This window comes from Camelus bactrianus, chromosome 10, assembly GCF_048773025.1.
Source record: "Camelus bactrianus isolate YW-2024 breed Bactrian camel chromosome 10, ASM4877302v1, whole genome shotgun sequence".
In the NCBI taxonomy this organism is placed as follows: domain Eukaryota; kingdom Metazoa; phylum Chordata; class Mammalia; order Artiodactyla; family Camelidae; genus Camelus; species Camelus bactrianus.
This window is the reverse complement of record NC_133548.1, coordinates 37,016,829-37,039,344: the sequence shown is the minus strand read 5'-3', so window position 1 is coordinate 37,039,344 and position 22,516 is coordinate 37,016,829. Positions and strand designations below refer to the sequence as shown.

Below are 22,516 nucleotides of genomic sequence, written 5' to 3'. Positions count from 1 at the left end.
TTTTCTTGGTTAAATTAACTGGATTTTAGCCATTTCTTGCAGTAGAGTGGCAAAAAGGGAGAGTCCCAGATATTACACTCTGCTTGGCAGGCATTTGAAATTCAACAGCCTGAAAAATAATCCAGTTTCTTGAGCTGTATTTATAGCTGCAGTATTTATCCTTTGGTATGTCTTATCTGACACGGTTTAAGATCCAGACCACTTGGCTTTTCTGTAGCTCTGTCCAGGGCAGGCATGTTTGGCTTACATCAGTGAGCAATAAACTACCTGCCTTCCTGGCATTTGCAAAGGATCCAGGTTATCTCTGCAGGTGGCAAACCGAAGGTGCCTCCAGACCCGGGACTAAGGCTGCTCGGGAATCTGCTTCCCATTTCTCCAGTGACTCAAGCCCATTTATATATTTAGCAGGTGTTCATATTTTCAGTACTAATAAACAAGTGCTTTTTCTAAGTGAATTAATTTTTTAATGTATAATAAATGCATTCAAATGATTCCATAACATTTTTTATCCAAATATGGACGATATGAGTACTTTTTGCAATGAAATGTATTGTAACTCAAGGGTGAATCAGGACAATATAATGTCATATCGTGAAGAATGAACAATTGGCTCATCCGTGGATCTGGATCCTAATTATTCTTTGTGATCATATAATTATTTGTTTGTTTTGTCCTAACTTTCCGACCTGCCTGGGTCATTCATCAATAAGATCAGTGCTTCTTTAATTTCCAAAAATATATCTAAATTCTACACTTTGCATTTCATGATAAGGATCCAGCTCATTTATTCTTTTGATATAATGACACTTGTAACAGAGTTTTTATTAAAATTAACATGTAATAATACTTTAAAATAGAATTATAAATATGATTCAAATAAAAGAATGTGCTAAATATCCTTGCTTCTTTAGATCTGGCTTGACTATGTATAATAATATCTGCTACCTGATCAATGTTAATGCAAAGTCAGAAATTTAACAGATTCTTTGAGGGTTGACATTGTTTTTCTCAATCTATAACTTTTTGGGTTTAACTGATAATATAGGTCTTATTATGGACTAATAGAACATCAAACTATTATTTCCCAAGGCTGAAGAATGCTAATTTAAAAATACACTGTATGGTTCCTAGAACTGATTATTGCCACTTTAAAACATCTCTTGTTATATTGATAATAGCAGTGTTGACAGACATAGCAATACAGGTAGAACATTACCAAAAGGGATAGACTCGTATTTTGCTGATTAGTGACAACATTAGTTTCGAAGGTGAAAAATCTTTCTTCTTTTTATGAATAAAGCACAAACATAGAGTGCATAAGCATGTAGTATACTTGTCATGTTTAAATTTCTTGGGTAGTAGAAGACTATTTGGGGGAAAAGTGTCTAAAAAGTCTCCTGCAGTGGTGACAGTGAAAAAACAAAAAGGTTGAGGAACTCTGAACTCGGTGGGGAGAGATTCAATTTGAGCTGGAGAAATCTGAGAGCAGTTCACCTAGGCAGAAGACCACCTTCTGACTCCCTGAGAGACCCTGACCAAGAGACTTGATTTCTCCCAGGTTCTGTTTCTTCTGTGAAACAGGGAAGATGATACCTAATATTCAGAGCCATTGTTAAAGGTCAAACGAAACCTTTAGTAAAGTTTCTGTATATAGCCGACTCAGGACTTCGCAGAGGTTATTGAAGGAAATGCACCTGGAGTGGACCCTTAAAAGAAAGATGCTGACTGAAAGATATAGGGGAGGGCAATTTAGACAGGGGACATGAGTGACCAAAAGTCCAAAGAAGTGGGAGTACACATTACAAATAAATAGCCTGATGTATGACGAGAGCTAGAAGCCGTGGAGTTAGGAGAATAGGCCAGAAAAAAAAAAAAAAAAAAAAAGCCAGTGGCAGAGTATAGAGGACTTTGAATTCAAGGATAAAGAGTTCATTCCTTTATTTTTTCCATTGTTTTAATAATACACACGTGTTGAGCACCTAGTATGTGCCAGGACTGTCAGATTAAAAAAAGTGAATGTGACACAGGAATTGATGAGATTCCCATGACACAACATGACGTGACAAATGCAACCAGATCACTTCAGTGCAGTTCACATTTTCTGGATAAGAGAGGAATATTGAGAGAAGGTTTCCCACAAGAGGTGACATTTGGGCTGGACTTTGAAGTATGGGAGGTGACGGTGACAGGAGAAGTGAGAGAGGGACATTCCAAGGCGTGGAGCGTACAGGTAAGGGGCAGTGCGCATGCATCAGGACCGTGATGGCGTGTGGATTGGAAAGTGAGATCCTAGCCTGCGCTCACCGGGAAGGACCCTGTGGAAATGCAGACAGCTTAGGCTTTGTGTTGGGTGTTACACCATGACTGATTCCGTGAGGGGAAGACCCTCATAGGGAGCAGTGAGGAGGGGATAGAGTGGGAGTGGAAGAGGGAGCAGAGACAGAGCTCACAGTCCTTACTGACTGATGGGAAAGGGGGCAGGATCAGGGTTGCCCACCAGGCGATGAGTTTATATGAAGCCTGGTGGATGAACAATTCACATGGGGTCCTAGGAGCCCTACTGCCAGGATGACATGTGATCAGACCCTTCCCCTGATTACTCCGTTCACTGGGCATCTCACTCTGTCTCTCACTTCCAGAGTTAGAAAAGGTGCCCCAGAACCTACACAGCTCCTTGTTGATCTGCTCAATGGCCACTCATCCTGGTGCCAAAATACAAAAATTGGGTAGGTGGACAATGGACAGAGGGATTATAGAACAAGCTCTTAAGAGAGTCACCCTATCGGCCAGGTCTCTCATGGGCCCTCAGTCAGGGCCAGGCAGCAGGCCCAGCCAGAGGAGGGGATGACGGTATTGGAGCTGCCAAAGGCCACCGTCCCTAGATGCCTCAGTGTTCCCACAGTGATACAGCCCAGGACTCCCGGTGATAATCAGGGTCAAATGGCTCCCCCTGAACAGAGATGTTTCAAATAAAACTGTTTTCCAGATGAAATAACACCAAGGTACCCCTATAGGCTCCCTCATCCCCATCATCTAAGACCCTGATACTTGCTGCCATCAGTACCACACATGGAGGCCTAGTTGCTGCCATGAACACATTCATTCTGTAAACAAGTATTGAGCACTTACTCTATGCCATGCACTGTGCTGGCAGCTGGGAGGACCAAGGCACAGTCCTTGGTTTTGGTAACTCGTTATCTAGCAGAAAAGACAGACACAGAAACAGATTATTACAATGTGGCAAATGTGGTCACAGAGGTCCTTCCAAAGTGTCATGGGAGCCGCAAGGGAGAGCCTGACACTGTCTGGGCTGCTGGGAAAGGCCTGATAAGGTTGTGATATCTGGGGTGGAGTTTAAAAGAGGAAAGGAAATTTCCCAAACAGAAAAGGGGACAGGTTTACTCTAAGCATGAGGAGAAGTGAAGTCCCCACGGTCATGGGCAGGCTGAGGGGTGTGAGAGAAGCAATGAGGTTGAGGCCATGTCCACATGGGCACAGGGGAAAATGAGGCTGTCCGGTCTGCTGACACTTGACTGTCAGGAGAGGAAGTCTGGTCAGCTGTGGAAAGCCAGAAGACTTTAGGAGAGGATAAGAGAGGGAGGACAGATCAGACCTGTGCTTTAGAAAGAAGATCAAAGGCAGTGGTGAGGATGGACTGGAAATGAGAAACGTGTGGCCTGGAGACCAGCTCGAGGGAGGAAGGGGAATCCCAGACGGGACCAGGTTCTGAACTAAGCCTCAGCCAGTGGCACCACGGCTCTCCCCCAGCTGAGACATTCTCTGATCAGAGGAGGCAGGCTTCACTTGTGTGCTCGAGGTGTTTTACATGTGCCACTTCATTTAACTCCCCCAATAACCTTGAGAGGCAGGGACTATTACCCATTTTATAGAGAAGAAAACTCAGAGGAGTTCCTCGGGGAAGGTCACAGAGCTGGCAACTGGCAGAGCCAGGTCGGTGTGACTCCGCCCTGTGCTCAAAACCCCCCGGGGCAGAAGGGAGGGCCTTGGAAAGCTAGGTTTTCAGGACTTACAATGGTTTGCAGCAAACATACAATTTGACTGTGATAAAGAAGAGTTCCACAAACCCTCAGCTTTTCTCTAGTGAGGCATTTTTCACAGGAAATGCCAAAGAAGAAGTTGCTAAGCACCCCCTCTAGCTCCCCGAGCCCTCTGTCTCCTTCTCCAGGTGTTGGTCACTAACCTCTGGAATCCACAGCATTGGCTTGATGGGTTGGCCGGTCTCCTTTAAGGGCCTGCCTCACTTCGGGCTGCAACCCCACTGCCAGCCCTCAGACCCTTAGAGGCTGATATCATTCGCTCCTCCTCAGCCAACTGAGGGCTGGGTGAGACGGGAGCACCCCTCCTGTGAGGCAGCAGCAGCTGAGAAGTCAGCCCTCCGCTCCCAACTGCAGTGGAAGCGCTGGTTCCAGAAGTGCGGCCTTTTCCACTCTTGCTGCGAGGCTTGGAGAAGTTGGTGTCAGATGAGAGGTTGGCCCTTGAGATTTGTTCGTACAGGGAATGCTGGGAACTCTTATAAACTGGTTCACTCTCATGAAGAAGTCAGGCAAATAGGAAGTGACAGTCTTTCTCATCTTCTCTTGACCAAAATCCACCTTGGAGCCTGTTCCTACCGTCTAAATCCGCAAGCATTTCCTGCTGCAGCAGTGTATGCGCCACAATGAAAAAAGCAGGCAAGTCCTCCAGGCTAAGGGGGTTGCGGGCTTCCGAGACTTACCTCCCAGCAAGGCAGATGCAACAGCGGGGAGCGGCGGGGGGCCTGGGCTGGGGGCACAAGCCCAGAGCTGAATGGGCTCCAGGGGGTAACAGTTTGCAGGGCACAGACAAGGCCGTACACAGAGGTCATAAAACAAAATTTATCTTTAATTTGTAAGTGTCAACAGCAGTACAAAAGATGGAGTGATGACGACTAGATTAGGGTAGAGAGGACAGTCTTGAGGTAAATGAGCATAAATAGGCAGTTCTTATAGACACTCCCCTGAGGGGCCTGGGCCCCATCATGGCATATACATTATCACCCAAAGATGGCATGTTTAACACATCAGGAAAGCACCTTGTGCAAAAAGGAAAAAAAAAAGTAGCTAAGGTGCCAACATACACCAGGATAGATAAAGACAGTGTGTCTTTCGATTTTGTCTTTTCCCTTAATTATGAGGCAGAGGAGGGGAAGACTTTGAAAAGTACCACTGAAAGATTATTCAATGTTGAGCTTTATCTCACATCAATACTGCACAACGAAATCCAAGAAGTCTGTGTATGCAACAAAGCTAAGAACAATGATTCATTCCTTTAAATTTGAAGAGATCCTTTTTTTTTTCATTTCTTTAATCCTTAGCAAACTTTTTTTCCATTATTAAGAGGAGAGTGTGAGAAAGATGTGATGGCAACCCTTAAGGTCATTTAAAAACTTTACACTGGACTGTACAAGATTTTTTTTTGATAAACTATTTACATTTTCAGACTTTCAAACATATTCAAAGCAGCAATAGACACTAGTTTTTATGGTTTCTGTTTTTTTTTTTTCTAATTGCCCAAATAGTTACCAGCCATGGGCCAAGTAGGTACCTGCGTTATACATAGAATTTCTACAAAGAAAATCTGCAGCTAAAATTTGCTCAAGGGCGTATGAAATGCCCTCAGTGTCCCAAGGGCCGCGCACCCGCAGCGTTGCTAGAGGAACCAGCACAGTACCTTGACAACAGAGTTGTAGTTGCCCCAACAGCCCTACACGAACTTTACACTTTGAAACAGCAGCCAGCATGTCAGTCCAGCATGTCAGTGAATTGTGCTGATTAAATTAACATAGAATACAATCTCACAATATACATCACAAACAAATTACAATGTCAGGAAATAAAAAGAGTTACAGTAAGATAAGTTATGTAGTAACAGCTTATAAGCTTGTCTAAGGTAATAAAAATTTTACATGGCAAATACAATAATGAATGAACATAAATGCTAAGCATTCTAATTTGCTACGAGCTGGAGAAGGGTACAACAAAGACTGCACTTTCAGAAAAAGCAAAGACACATATGACAAAGGAAGACAAACGGAGAATGCACATGAGCAGATCTGCAATGTGCAGCATACAAACAGTTAAATATTTGCACATTCCCCATACTCCAAGAGCACCAGCACTGAGGCCTCACTTTATGATGCTTGTGGTTCTTCAGGAATAAGAAACTACTGAGCAAGATACGTCACTGAGTTGCCTTCAAGCTTTCATACTGCCAGGGACGCCAACCAGAAGAGTAGCTCCAAGTTAGAAGAGCGTTACCTTTCCACCCCTCCCCCACCCACCTCGAGCCCCGCCCCAAAGGTGCCAGCGTTCTGAATACTTGTTCATGAGCTTTTGGAAAGAAATCTGTCCCCAAAGGAAAAGATGGGATGGGGACGAAAAGGAAATGCGTCTGCATATCAATTTCAGTGATGTTAGCAGGAGGTTACGCTCAAGAGTATACGGCATCAGAAACAGAACATAAGCATAAGGAATAACAGAGAGAAGTTGTTTATTCAGGAAGAAAACAAGACAGGGGGCAGATGACTTAAGGAAATGATGCAAGTGCTTTTGTAAAAGGACAAATGAGGTCATACAATATGATTATACTTTGAGAAGTGAGCTTAAGTGCCAACTCAGTCCTTAGACAAACATGTACAAAATCAGGCTACAGCAACCAATTTTTCGTCATTTTCTCATTAAAAAGGAAGACCCAGTCATAATTTCAGTACATTCCCCTAGCTGCATTCTTTGCAGTTGTTGGCACTTGGTACAGGACTTCTCATATGGTTTAAAACTACTAACTGATTCTTTTTCTTTTCCCTAAATGAGTAGGTAGAGGTCACCTCTTTGCAAAATGAATAAACCGAGAGAAGCAGCCTCAGCTATGATGTTCAAGTGACCAGGCTGCCTTCCTACTGGGGGTAGACGGGTTTCCTCGGAACAATCCTTGCTTTCAGCTGGTGCCTGTGCTCCCCGCTCGCTCAGGAGGGTGTGCTCTGGAGCAGCAGCCTGGCTTCACAAGGAAAAGAAAGGAGCCTTTAATTTCAGCCCTCGAGTGATCACACCCTTTTCAAACACCCAGGCTCCAGTGGGGCCGATGTTCAGGGGAGGCCAGAGTTGGCTCAGCAGCACTGCTAGCCCACACCTGAATTTAGAACTTGGCCTGAGGGCCCGTGTCAGGACCCTGGCAAATCAAATCAGGCCTGAGGACAAGGCTGGGGAGTATCAAATAACAAATGAAGCAAACTGATGTGCTCCTAAAAGGGCGAGCTGAATATACATGGAAACAACAAAGCTTTCGTATCTTCCTGGAAAAGATACTGCATCACATCTGCCAATGAAATAGAGAAACTGCCTGCCTGGCTGCTACTGTCCACAGACTGACCTTTTCTTTCTCTCTCCCTCCCTCTTTCTCTTTCTTTCTTTCCTTCCTCCTTTCTTTTCTTTCTTTCTTTTTCTTTCTTTTCTCTCTTTTCTTCCTTCCTTCCTTCCATCCTATTGCATAGGGTCCATTTTTTTAGGACAGGATTGTCTGCCAGTGTCCCTATTCTAAGTAACAAGGAAAATCCTGATCCTGCAAGTTCTTTAATAAAATGGACATAATTTTTACCTTTGATTTGAAGATACTATGAAATAGGGGGCACTGAAAAAAAATTGATGAACATTCTTTAATATAATTGGGATGGTGGGACTTTTATTAATGGCCAATCTCAGGCAGATTTTTACCTTTATAATGACATTCAGCCTTCCTGCTCTTAGATGGTCACAGAACTACCTTATAAGATTTATGTGGATTCACAAAGCAAACTGACTCTCTCCCAGATGTACTGGAAATTCACCATGTTGAATCCATCAACTTTCTCTAAGGGAAAAAAAAGTGAAAGTCTGAGTCTGTGGACAGTGGGTTCTAAGCTGTATGAGAACCCGAGTGAAGGGTTTTCCTGCTCCAGCTACGGGTGGGACTCTGCTCTCTCACTGTGGCTGATAATTCACTACCCTGTGAGGTACAGTGACTCATCAGCTTCTAGTCTGGACCAACATGTATGGATAGAGAACAAAAAGGAAATACATAACTTACATTTCACTAAGTATTCATGAACCAAAAATAAAGTCTATTTCTATGTTATATTTACACAATTAGAAAAATCTAAAATGAGATGGTAAATTCATAAAAACTTTGTTTAAGCCCCACTGAAAATAAAACGAAGTGATCCCTATGATTGTCATTCTTAATTTCCACGGTATTTAGAGCCAAACTTGGCTAATAAGTAGAATAAACTGCTTATGTGCAGAATTTAGATTCAAATACAGCATCACTGTTTGACCCAATGAAAGAGACGTTTACAATCAGATCATTCCTGAATAGCCTTTCATTTTTAAGAACATGGCTAGAAGTAACTGAACCCCAGTACTGAGGCAGAGCTGGAGCTAAAACAAAGTGTTCATACACACATGTATTTTGCATAAATAAATGAAATAACAAGACATAAAAATGACTCAAATCCGGCAACTGTGAGGCAAGCCCACACGAGTCGAAACAGATGACTTTTGTTCATGTAGTTTTCGTACAACAGCTTCACATTAGTCAGAATTGATAAAAAATACCATTTATATCCAGTGCTTATAACACTTACGAAACAACATCTGTGAGTGTGTGTGTTTTTTGTTGTTTTTTTTGTTTTCTTTTTTTTGTTTCTTTTCTTTTCTTTTTTACTACAAGCAAAATCAAGTTTCAGTCCTAAAGAACAGTCCTTTGTTCTCCACCAGCCCAGAATATTATTTTGGCATGGTCATAAAAACAAACAGAATTACCCTACCATTCTAAATGTTTGCCTTTGTGCAAAATTAATTACATACAATACAATGCTAGCCATGCAGCGCTCTACCTATGCAACGAAATAAAAAAGGAGGGGGAGAGGGCAAAGCAGAGTCAAAGAGAAAGAGGAAGAAACATGAGAATGAACTGAGGAGGAGAGGTATGTAATCGAAAGAAATCGGTAAGACAATAATAAATACTTTTTTTTCAGAAAAAATGACCTCCTCCTCATTTGAAATACAATGTACAAAAACAAAGTTCCAATCCCCAACCAATATTAAGAACCAAACATTCCTATCAGTACCTTAATCAGCTTATAGAGAGCACTCCCAGCTAATGACATGGACAATAATGTCTTGGCGAGACCTATTTATTGCTATTAGGTATGGCCTTGAGCACTCAAATAAATATGAAGGTATACTGTTCTCTTCCAAGTGACAAAATGGCTCAAGAACTCTGATGGGGCTGTTCCTGTGTCCTGTGATCAGATTCTGGTTGTCCCATGAGGTGAACTGTCCTATTTTCTGACATCCTCCCATTGAGCTACTCTGGCTGAGGCCACCCCCCGCCCCACAGGCAATCAGTCCTGGTTTCAGGAAGGTCAAAATGGCACAGCCGAGCTCCCTGTAGTTAGGAGATTGGGGACAAAACCTCACTGCCTCCCAGCCCATCAGTGCCTCTCCAGAGAAGCCCCTGTGTGACAAGAGCAGTTAACCTTGTTCACACGTAGGCATGATCCCCATGTGGCCACAGATGGAGGGAGCAAGCCAGAGGCACTGTCTGCTGCCCCAGGAGTGATCTGTTCCCCAGGGTTAAGAGTAGGAACAGCCCATATGGGGAATGTATTTCCCCTCCTTCTCCTTCCCTGCAGTTTTCTTTCATTCTCCAGGTATCATGACTATTTGCCTCTGTCTTTGCTTTGAGGCTGTCATGTGGCTTCTTGCCTCCTGGGGATTTTGCAAAGCACTCCCTAGATGTGCCAGATGGGACAAGGCAGCTCAGTGTAAAGGTGCCAGCCCATGACGGCACCACTGTTGACTCCTACATGGCCCGCAACTTTGGGCTTTAAGATTGGGTGCAGGACTCTCCTGCCTGGCAGTCACCACTGTTGACTCTTGCTGCTGAGTGGCATTCAGGATTAATGCCACTGATGCAGATCCTACCACTTGTTGCTTAATTGAATCAAGGGGCAATTCTGGCAAAAGATTCAAGGTCAAGGCGAACCTCAGGGGCATATCTGTTAAAGTGTAAGACTCTACACCTGTATCCAGATACACAGCTCTGTAGCCATATATACAAGGATGTTCAAAAACAATATAGGTATTTAGTAGTAACTTGTTTCAGAAATGCTTCCAGATGATCTGGGGACATAAAATTACTATGTACATCTTTTGTATCTAGCAGGAGAAGGAGGTGAAAATGGCTGAAAAGTTATTTGGGGAAGGAGGGTGAAAAACAAGAATTATTAAATTAATGCCACCAACAAATTTTTTTTAAAATAAATAGTAAGTGGACCCGTGACATTCTGGAATGAATAAATTATTTAAGAGAAAAATGTGTTAAGACTGAATGTCAGGGTTAAAGGCAAAGGGATAATGGATGTAGTGAGAGGTGGTCTCAGGCAGAGAAGACCACCGTGTCGGTATCTGGTGTGGTGATCGCTCTGGTGTGTGGCCGTCATATCATGTCACACACTGATGGCGCGTCAAGAGGCAAACACAATTGGGTACACGCACTGTGGCAACCTTGTTCATTCCTTACAATATCTTGTCTCCAGATTCCTGAGTACTTTACCATTTTCTGGAAAAAAAAAGTGTGGTTTGCTATTTTATTTTAAGATGCCAAAGATTGTCTAAGACTTTGCAGTGTCTCCTTTAAGACTTTCAAAATATTAAGATTCAAAAGTTATGAAAAAGTTTGGCACATTCAAAGTTTCACTCTACACGTGGACAAATGGAATTCCGAGGCCTTTTGAATATGCTCTACATGCAGCTGCACACGCCGTGGACTTGTTCTGTTTCACAATATGAAATCCTCAGTTGTTTTCTAAAATAATTCAGAATAAAAACACATTCACAACCTGTAGGCCGGCACAGCATACCTGAGTGAGAATGTTTAACCCCATCTAAAACAGTAACTTAAACCTTTATCAACATCCAAAAGAAAAAAAAAAAAAAAGTAAGACAAAAAATATAAGACTTGTAAGACAGCTATGGGTTGAGATAAGTTTTCAAGTCCTGGTGTCTCATATTTAATATGTCTTCACCTAAATTAAAAACAACAACAACAACAATAACAATAACGACAAAAAACTCAAGTTCATGAAAAATCAGGGAAAACTTAATCTGTCTCACACTTTACGAAACAATTAAGACCATTCTGCTGATGTAATTGTGGAGCCACAAATGCATGCGGGCTCTTTAAGAACTTTTTTGTTGGGGGAGGGGCAGTGAAATGTCAGAGTATTTTAATTCGGCAAACAAACGCTCCTCAGTTGGCACTGACAGCTTCAGGGGCTTCATTTTCACTGCTATAGTCTGATTTGGGATCATCTTCGTAGTCGTCATACATTTCCATTTCATCCTCTCCATTAATCATTTCATTTCCAGCTAGGCTTCCGCCGTCTGTCTTCATTCCATAAGTGCTCTGGATGACCGGGAGGCTGGGCTCTGGGCTGGCGGAGGTGCTAGAGCAGTCAGATGTCATCTGAGGTGACGGTGTGGTAGTTGCCATAGTAATAGCACCAGGATACACAACACCTGTTCCTGTGGTGATTGGAATCTGAGGCTGTTGCCTGTATAGATTCAAAAAATAAAGCAGAGGGAAATATCTACATACATCTGTTCTTCTGTGTGGCACTGGAATTCATCCCCCACACGTTCTAAAAAGGGGCTCTGTGGAAAGTCTAAGCAGATGACAGAATGTGACAAAGGTGTTTCCTGGAGGGGTCCTGCAAGTCTCCCTGACGCTGTGGTTGGAGTTAAGAAACACAATGGAGGAATTTATTGATGGTTTTGCGACATAAAATTAGGGTCCTTATAACATGACAAATATGGCAAAGTTTCGATAACTTCTGGCATTTGGAACAAACACTGTGGTTAATTCCACAAAGTTACTTGCGAGATCATTTTTAAGATCTCCCAGAACATTACAAAATATAGGCTGGTAACATGAGACATGCTACAATGTCGCTCGCTGTTAAGCAGGCTTGTGTCTTCACCTTGGTTTGAGAACTGTACAGTTCAAGAAAGACCAAGATGAGAAAGTATCCGGTATATCCCAAAGAGTCAGATTTAGCAAAGCATGTATTTGCTATCTTGTAAATGTCTATTTATTTCCACGGCTGAACTTGTAGGGAAGCCCCTGGAAGCTTCTATTTTCCTAATTATGGAAGGATCATCTTGGGTGTCATTACTCCTGTGGCCCTGGGCTAGAGCTGGGGTTGGAGGAGTCAGGAGTGAAGAACAATGAGAGCTCCTCCAACCACTTAACAGGAGGACACACGTCTCCTCATCCTGGATCCCAGCAGGGGCTGAGGCCTGGTCACACCAGATCACTTCGTCATAATGTCACTCTAGTTCAAATAAACCTACCAGACCCTTTATGAAGGTCAGTCTCTCCTTCTGCAGGGAGACATGGCTATCTGCCTCTCAACTTCCCTGGAGGCATTATAACTGGTTGAAAGAATTAAAGACCTACTACCTAGCTCAAAACTATGACTGAAATATTATTCTCATGGCTTTAGCATTCACTGAGTATTTCTCAATCGTTATGAACAGTAATATTAAGTTCACTTCAAAATGTCATTGTAACTCTCCTTTCTGAGCTTCAGTTTCCATGCATTTATAAAAGCTGGGGTCAGGGAAGTCCTGGAAGGTCCTTCTACCTTTTAGTACTTGGCTTCAGATCAGACCATCACTTGAACCATTCTTATTGACCCCTTCATTGAAACTTTCTATCCACCTCAGTCTAACAGGAAAAAAATCTGAATTTGTGAAGAACTAGCTTACCAGCGATCCTTTGACACTCCCTAAAGGAGCACAATTTCTCAAAAAGGCCTGCGTGTCCTCCAGCCTGGTAGATGGAGAAATGACACAAATGGCCTGGAATCACACTGTGGGATATCTGAAAATGCTATCTTTAACAACCTCTTTCAAACACTAGGAGGCATAATCATGATAGCTTAACCTTTGACTAACATAATATATATAATATTTTCATATGTATTACCTCATTCAATTAACATGGCAACTTTATGAGGTATTATTAAGCTCAGTTTTCAGATGAAGAAAATGAGGCCTTGCTCAAGGCCTTGCATTCAAAAATCAGCAGGGCTGGGACTTAAACCTAGGTCAACAGACTTGAAGTACATCACTCTTCCTTTTATAGATATTCAACATACAGATACACTAAGCTCCCTAAATGCCATAAAAACTCCTGGTTTCTACACAGCCTGTAGGTATCCAGCCGATACTAAGCACCTGATACTGATTCATTGTGTGTGATGCTCAAGGTAATTTTTTTTAATTACTCAAAAGATGATGATGATAGAGGAATCTAAATCCATGTGTAGAAACATCTGATAAAATGCTGGCTTCCCTTCCATAGAGTCAAATTCTAAAGATAGTATACTTCTCGTTTCCTAAGTTTTGGGCAAATTAACACAAAGTAAATTACATGCTAACCTACCCAAGACAGTAAATGTCTCATTAATTTTTTTTTACTGAATTTCGATAATTGCAATAAAAATATTTTTGCTTCAATCACAAAATGCCTGTAGAGTGATAAACTTTTATTGTAATATTGACCCATTTTACAGATTTCCCAATTTGGTGAGCTAATCTAAAATAGAAACTCTACATACCATATACAAACTATCAAATGGTATATTTTCTTTTCATGAAGGACATTTTCTTTTCATAAAGAAGAGATCATAATTTTCTGCAAGATTTTTTAAGTAAAAATATCTATATGTCTATTAAATAAATTTGAATTGAGCTCCTATTATGTGCTACGGACGATGCTTAGATGCTTTCACGTTATCTTCTTTAATCCTCACAATCACCTGAGGGGTCAATTATTATTTCCCCTATTTTATAGATGAAGTAACCAGTTAAGGTTCAGAGAATTTGCTGTTTGTCTAAGGACACACAAGCCCCACATCCAGGAATTGAACTCTTCCTTATTTCACAAATTCTCTACTGAGGATATCAAGATTGGGGTGAGAAAGGCAAGTTCACACTATCAGAAAATTAGTTAACAATTTGAATCAGAATCCAAATATATATAAAACTTCTTATCTGATGTGGATGTCAAAATACCATTTCAAACTTACAGAGGCAAAACTGAATTCCTGATCATTCTCCCTTATAATGGCTCCTCTCATGACCTTTCAGATCTTGGTTAATGATTACTTCATCTTTTTGGCTGCTGGGGCCAATCCTATATCCCTATACCCCATCCATCAGCAAATCCTATTGGTTCATTCTTAGGAATATTGTCCAGAATCCCTCCACTTTTGCCATCTACAAACCTAGTTCAAGCCACCATCAACTCTAATCTGGTTTATTGTAAGAGCCTGCCTCCTTAGTTCAGGTCACATCTCTTTCAGACAATACTCAACATAGTAGACAGAGTGATCATTTTAAAACCTAAGTCAGATCACAATACTCCTCTGCTTATAGACTTTTCAATGCCTTTCCATCTCACTCAGAGTCAAATTCAAGTCCTTTCAGAATTCGGCTCCCTACCACCTCTCCTCATCTCTCTCTACTACTACTGCCTTTACTCATCGCATCTACTCATTCTGCTCCTATCGCTCGGGACTCATGTCTCCCAACAAGCCAGGCACAACCTCTCACCATCTTCACGGCTGCTGTTCTCCCTGCCTAGTTCTTCTCCTAGACATCCACCCGCGTGGCTGGCCCCCTCACTCCTCAGGTCTTTGCTCAGGTTTATCTTCTCAGTGAGGTTTTCTGTGGTCTCTGGTTTAAAATTGCACTTTAGCCTCTCAAACCCCCTATCCTGTACCCTCCTTTACTTTGTTCTAAGGCATTTATTACTGTTTGATATTTATTTATTAATTCATTGACTTTCCCCACTAGACCGCAAGTTTCATAAGGACAGGGATTTTCACTGATACAGTCCCAGAGCTTAGGCAATGCCTGGAACACAGGAAGCATTCAACAAAAGTCTGCTGAATACATGGAATAAATGAATGAACGAGTGAGTGAGAGGGAAAAGAAATGAAAAGGCTAGGTAACCTATTTTGGAGAAGAAAAGATGTAAAGAGCTTAGCTATAAGGGAGAGAGGGTGGTGCGGAAGGAATGTGAATATAACCATCTTTAGATCTTGAGTGATTTTCTTCACAAATAAGGAAGAGATTTGTTCTAGAAAAGACCAAAGAAGAGGATCAGAACCAATCTATAAAGTAGGAGGCTTAGTTAAAAGAAAAGAACTTTCTAGTATTAAGAGATGTTCCACAAAGAAACTAGCTCCCTTGGAAAGTGGTGAGCTCTCTGGCCCTGGAAGAGTTCAAGCCGAACTTGGAAAGGACTCCCACAACTGCTGGCTGCTTGAAGGATATGACTTCTGAGGCCCCTTCTAAGTTACCACTGATTCTGCGGATGCAAAATCATAAGCTAACTGTCATGCTGGCCTTGCTCCCTCACTGTCATTATCAGCATAAAAAGAAACTAAAAAAAATTAAATGAGCATAGCTAGTTATACTTGAAGAAGCCTGGCTTTCAAGGGTTTCCAAAATATTGTCCCACCCTACATATCTTACTTTTCTTTACTGTCAGGGACAATTCCTAGGCTAGCCTCCCTCTTTATTATTGAACATTTTCATATTTCCCCCATGTGTTCATGCTCTCCTTCATGCTAAAATAGGAACCTGTCCTTCACCAGCCTGCCCCCTACCCACATCTCAAGTCCCCTACCTCAAGAATGGCCTTTGGTTGGTCCTAACCCATAGTAATCTCCCTTCCTCTGAGCTATATAATCAAAATTAGTACTTCATTACACACTCTGTGCAGCACTATGCAATGTATTGTGTGTGTGTGTGTGTGTAACAAACTGTTATTTGCTAACCTATTTATGTATATGTCCAGCTTCTCTGTTAATAGCATTCTCTGATAACTCACTGTGTGTAGAACTGATGCCTCATGCACTATACTAATTTAGTACAGTGCTAGGCACACAGCTGGTTTCCAACAGGCTTTTACCAACTGACCGACTAATCAATTAACAAAATGGAAAATCAAGCTTTGTCTATCGGAAATTACTTTCCTAGAAAGCATTTTTCCTTCCTCTACAAATCAATTGTGAAGTCAAAATTCAAACACTGCAGATTTCACAAACAGGAATAGCTGGCAAGCATTGGGCTTTACAAATAATGAATGTATGCATCAAAACAAAAGTTGTGGATGTTTGTAAAAGTATACATGTGCAGCTGATGTGAGCAGAGATGGCTAAGGACCCTCCCTCCCAGCCCAAGAGTTTAAGCTGGCCCTGACAGAGTCCAGCGTTGTTGCATGGCTTCCAAATCACAGGAACATTTCTGGAGTATGGTCTAGCTTTTGCTAACTGCAGTGGAATTATTTATTTATATTGTCAAAGCCCCTGTCTGCTGATCTTTCAGACCCTCACAGTATCTATAAATGAAGGCAATGATGTTTGTTTCACTAGTAGGTAAGCCTATAAATTGCACATCTTTTTACATTACCTATGAGAGATTCTAATCTGGCTTTCTCTACAGGAAGACAATACTGAAAACAGAATGTCTAGTCTATGCTAATCAATTAAATTTATAAGCATCTTATAGGTTTGATTCAGCCTCTTTAAGATTCAGATCAAAATAGCAAGTGTTCATACCATTTATAGCATAATGCAGCAAACATAATTCTTTATAATATGAAATATATACCTGACACATAGCATCCTTTCTCTAGAATAATATTTGCTTTAATTGGGGCTTACTATGTGTCAGACACCATTCCAAGCACTTTAGATATATTAAATTATTCAATCTTCAGAAGGATCTGATGTAGGTATTACTGTCATCCCAATTTTTATATGAGGAAATTGAGGTACAGTTTAAGTAAGTTTCCCAAGGGCAAATGGAGAGTTTAGAGGATAAGGATTGCTAAGCATTAGTTCCTAGAGCCAGGCAGAAGCAGATCTAGTATTTGAGCCAGAATAGTCTGGTTCCAGAGTTGGTGTTCTTAACCACTATACTATACAGCCTCTAAACAATTTGTAGGCTCTAATTGAGAGGTATGTGTAATGGTGAAAAGGACATATGTTTCACATAAGCCTGGTTTCAATCTCAGCTCTGCAATGTACTAGCTGTGTGGCCTTGAACAAATTATTTAACATCTCTGAACATTCTGTTTTTCAACCCCAGGATGCAGATGATACTTCTTATCTTACAAATTTGTTGTATTTGCAATAATCTGTATAATTCACGCTAATTATTGTTACTCAAAATGTAACCCCAATTTAAATATTTTATAGTATCTGCATAATTCTCTATTAGTTCATAGGTAAACTATTGAATAAGCTTCGAACAAATTGGAAGTACATTTCATGTGGCCACAGTTCTTTGGGGAAAGACCCTAACAAATATCATTTTAACATTAATGGTACTCCTGTCAGGATTACTGCAAAATTCTGATACTTAAGCTATCAACTGAAGGGGTTAAATCCAAGGCTAGAGCTAACATTATTCTATTTCATATATTGATAAATTCATTTCATAATAATTGAGTAAAAAAGAAAAAAAAACTCACTGAACTTCCAGTTGTATCATCAGTAAAATGCATGACAATGTTGAACAATATATGTCATTTTATTGGCTTGAAAGTTATGCACACCTTTTCAAAATCAGTTATAAAAATTGATCTCACTCCCATTCCCTCAAGAAGTCAATAGCAGTATTTGAATTTTGTGTTTGGTTTTTCCTCTTCTAATAACCTTGCATCTAATGAAGATCAGTTTCCAAAGATGAATCCAAGGGAGTTAATAATCTATAAAATACAACTACCTGGGAGAGAATGCAAATCCTTAAGTGAAGACATCACTTGGCTTCACGTAGCGAGTATTACCTAAGCTGGGCGGAGGAAGATACTCAGCACTGAAGATTAGAGAACAAGACATTCTGGCCATTGCCTGCATGCCTGTGGCTCTATTCCACAGACTAAAATAAGCTTTCCATAGAGGACCTCCTACACTAGCTACCAGGTCCTTAGTCTCGAAATTTCAAAGCTCTTTTTATGCCACCGTATACCACAACAAAAGTCCTTATTTCCTCTAGGTTCTAGGAGCTCTTCCTCAAATGGTAAAGTCATACTTGTAACTGTGCCAGGACAGGATGACAAGGCACATTTTGAAGCAACGTGGTAAAGACAGTTCCTCAGTCATTCGGCATGACAGAGGCGGAGGCCTGATTTAATCCCTGGCTCCTTCTCACCTTTCAGCAGCCATAGGACCTCCTGGGGCCTCTATTTCTTTATCTTATTTACAGGATTATATAATTTGTATACCTAAAACACCTCGTATACAGTAGGCATTCAATAAGTAGTAGATGCTATTGAGTTTTTCTAGCTAAGTTCATTTTACATGTATTACTATGGAATGAGGTATTTTGGTCCAGAGCTGTCACCAATGTCCCTTTGGTAAAGAGGACTAAATTGAATAGAATTACCGCCATCTCCTATTTGGAACTAAGACAGTACCTTCGATACCCTTCCAGATTATGGCAGAAGGACCCATTATGCAACACAGGGAACATGACTGGGGAGAAGGGTGGGAATCACAAAATATCTCAAATTTAAACTTTTGATTCTCTGTTCAAAGGAGGTTATATATATTCTCAGAGATATACTAACAGGATTAAAAGAAGACATTACACAGTCTTAAATTTGTATTTTGTTACCTACAACTATACTTCCTAAAGTACACTGTGAATTGGGGTATTTCATAAATCCCCTAATTAACACATGGATAGCCCAATTACATTGCATTGTACTTTTGTGTTAAAAGCTTTACTTTAGAAGGTGCAAACATTTATAGCACAGAAGAATGTGACATCCTATTTTGGCATGTCTTCATCTGTTAATATATTGGGATTCTCAAATAACAAAGCGGTTTAAGCCTCTCTTTACCTAGAAAAAGTTCTGCCATAGTGTAAAGAAATTCATTGATTAACTAGTGTGACATAGGTAAATCCATGTTTAATAGTAATAATAATGACAGGAATTCACCTTTATTGATATTGTACTAAGTATTACACAAAGCACTTTTGAAAGCATTGCCTCATTGAATCCTCTCAACAATTGTATGAAATAGATACTATTATTCGTTTCATTTCACACATGAGAAAACAGAAAAACAGAAGCTTAGAAAAGTTAAATAACGTGGCCAAGTAGGTAGCACAGTCAGTGTCTGAAACTCGGTGGTCAAACGCCAAAGCCCACATTCTTCCCCAGAACACTCTGGTGTATTGTATAGATTAGTGACCCACGCAGCTTTCGTTGGCCTTTTTTTTTTTTCTTTTTCTATTTTTACTATTTACTTTTCCAAATTAGTTTTCTGTTTTTAAACACGTGCTTCTGAAACCAACTTTTTGTTCCATGAAGTTATTTTTTGAGTGTCCTTAAAAATAAATAAATAGTTCTTTACCGCTCCTTAAGGTATCTCTTTTCTTCGCCTCTAAGTAAAGCTTTCTCACATCCTTGGCACAGCACAGCTCCTCAATTCCCCTTTCAGTTAACAGTGAACACAGCTTCCTTTTTACTTCCTCCACGTCTCTCTCTCAAGCCCTTTCCCAAGTGTCTCTCCAGTCTGATTCCAGCTGCCTTAGGCTGAGGCTTCCAGAACGGTCTGCTGGTTTGCCACCCCCCTGTGCTTCTAGGTCTGGGTAAGCTGGAACCTACAGGCATCCGCATCCCCACTTATTCTGACTACTGTGGTTACAAGAGGCCTCTTCTGAATGCAGACAGCCAGTCAGCCAAGTCGAAATTTATACCAGAAATCTATTACCTAATTTTTAAACAAAATGACATGAAATCAGACTTGAAGATATCAAAAACATGTCTAGTTTCTGATTTAAGCAAGAAAATCCACATTGTTACTGCTTCTACCACAGTATAATTTACTGCAACAGGAGTTCTGGATCTTATGCCAAAAATGAGGTCCTCTAACCAATGTCAAGGCCAATTATCTTGTGGTAGATCCCACAACAAAAGCAGACTATTGTGATTAGAGTCAGAAGCACCACCCAGAGAAGCTGGAAAGCTTCTGGGGATTTCTTAGGGTTAGTTTTAATTTTTTCCTCCCTGTGTGTCTACTTAAATAAACTACCAGAAACTTTGTGTGTGGGCACTGAACATCTTAGATTAGCCTGGGAGACAATGAAAGGGGTGAGCAGTTGGGAGTGACCTGTTGCAGGTTTGATCTGATTTGATTTGAGCAGGAGCCATGCTGCAAGGCTGTGTGCTTGTGACACTGCAAAGATTACTGTAGCTGAGCCACTTCAGTATGTCCCAGCCTCCTCCCTTCCCTAGTCTCCTTCCCAAACACCCTGCCAGTAGCCATCCTGGGGCTTCCTACTGGGACGGGAAGGCCCAGGTGGCTAAATGCAGGAGCACTTACCCCACGGTGAAGAACTGCCTCATCTCCTGTCTCCGAGACCTCATCAGTTGCTTATACTCCCCGATCCGGAGCTTTTTGCCGTCAACAATGCAGGTGCGTTTCGGTCGAGGTTTGTATTTATAGTTCGGGTACTTCTCTAAGTGGATCTTGCTTAGCCGGGCCTGCTCCTCATAATAAGGTTGCTTCTCTTGGTTGGACATGGATTTCCAGCGAGACCCTAGACATAAAAATAGCCCTAAATACCTAAGTGCTCAAAGCAACACACTCCCGGCAAATACTGCTTACACTTCCCGCCACTTCACTCACCTGCGCTCTGAGCAGCTCCCGTCACCACAACCACTGAGCCTCACAACCAGTGTTTTAGACTACAGAGCAGAGAATAACGTTGTACGTGACACATGCATTATGTTACTTCTCTCAATAATTTAAAGTTGATGCTACAGTAAGTATATTGTTTTAAAATATGTCTTTGCTGCTTAAAGATTATCCCCTACACCAAGGTCTTGCCCTATCCTTCTGCCTATCTTTCTCAAGAGTGTTAAAAACCTAAATTTCCTAAGCATACTTTTGAGTGTTACAGAATTCTCAGGAAAAGCTCTCTTAGTTCCAGAAATTCAAACATCTCCCCACACCCCAAGCATCTTTAGCGAAGCTCTCCTTTGATAGGATGTCAGCAGATGTTGATATTCCTCTGTATGTAAAAACCTAAGGTGCACACTGTCTCCCCCGGCCTAGGGTAATTAAAAAGGCTAAACCTTACTTAAGAAGTTATAGCTTTAGAACCGGAAGGTACAGTTGGAATTATATATACCATTTTCAAGTACTATAAACATTCATTCAAAGCTGTACCAATGAAAGTACAAAAATTTTTAATATGGTTTACACAGGAAGAAAGAAAAGTATTCACTTCTCTAATATTGTTTATAAAGAATTATCTAAACACTTGACGAAGAAGGGATGTGTTTTTTTACGTGTATCGAATTGCATTTTTGTGTCTCGCTGGTGAATAAAGCGGTAACAGCTGTGCTGACTGGATGTTAGCTATTCTTCAGTGGAGATTTTTCATACATAAACAAATGGAAAAGTTGTACAAATATTCTCTATAGCCAGCAATATCCTGGTCTGTTTTAATAGCACATCCATCCCTGTTCTTTCCTGATTGTTGTGCAAAAGTTGTGTAGAAAGTCTACAGGGATAGGCTTCTCTGTTCCGCTGGTTCCCAGCTTAAAGCCCCAGTTAACAGAGGATTTTTGGTGCTCTTGAAATGCTTGTGCTGAAAAGTTTATATTTTAATGAATACACTTATTATATTCTTAACTTTTTTTCACAGAATGCACACTAGTAATATAGATTCCCCACAGCTGCCAAAATGGAAACAGAGAGGTTCTGTGCCCGTTTGAGAGCTTACTCATCCTGCTGCTAAAATGGCAAAAAAAAAAAAAAAAGGAGAATTTCAAGTTAGATATCAAACTTTAGGGATAGAGAAACACTAACTTTTCTTTTGACTGTCCATTAACGAGAAAAAAAATTTAATATATCTACAAGGAGCATTATGGTTTGAAAGATTTTTAAATTTATTAATTTAGTTTATAAGAAAATTAAATTTGTAAGAATAATATAAGAAGAATGTGTATCTCTGAAACTCTAAATAAAACCCCATTTAGTTGTAATAACATTTAGTGTTCATCTTGAAATTCAAAAGTCAAAATGAAAAACTTGTATTTTAACATTTCACCACTATTTGATCTTATGTATGTTTTAAATTTTCTTAGAGGTCACTGACTGCCTCAAAATGTCTCAGAATCAAGTTAAATTATTTATACAGTGACAAAACATGTGTATTTGTGTATGTCCAGATCACTGATATTTACTCAGGTTAAATATTTATTGCTTTTGAACAAAACATTTAAAAAATGAAAACCACAGTTTAAGTCTCTAATGTTTTTCGGCTTCTTAAGCGGCTCCCTTTGAGATTTTGTCACATCATGATAGCTTAAATAGAACAGTGCCTTCTGTGTTTTTTCT

The 22,516-nt window shown here is 40.7% G+C and overlaps 1 protein-coding gene across 35 annotated transcripts in view; it reads right to left on the bottom strand.

The window, feature by feature from the left end:
- Positions 1-4,860: 4,860 nt before the first annotated feature.
- Positions 4,861-22,516, bottom strand: part of SOX6 (SRY-box transcription factor 6) — a 561,278-nt gene continuing 543,622 nt past the window's right edge. For all 35 annotated transcript variants that reach the window (XM_074372343.1, XM_074372328.1, XM_074372335.1 and 32 more), the window contains 2 exons: positions 20,492-20,708; positions 4,861-11,629 (listed from right to left, as the gene is read on the bottom strand). In XM_074372343.1, coding sequence (XP_074228444.1) covers positions 11,326-11,629; positions 20,492-20,708 — 521 coding nt within the window. In that variant the 3' untranslated portion in view covers positions 4,861-11,325. The remainder of the gene's footprint in view (positions 11,630-20,491; positions 20,709-22,516) is intronic.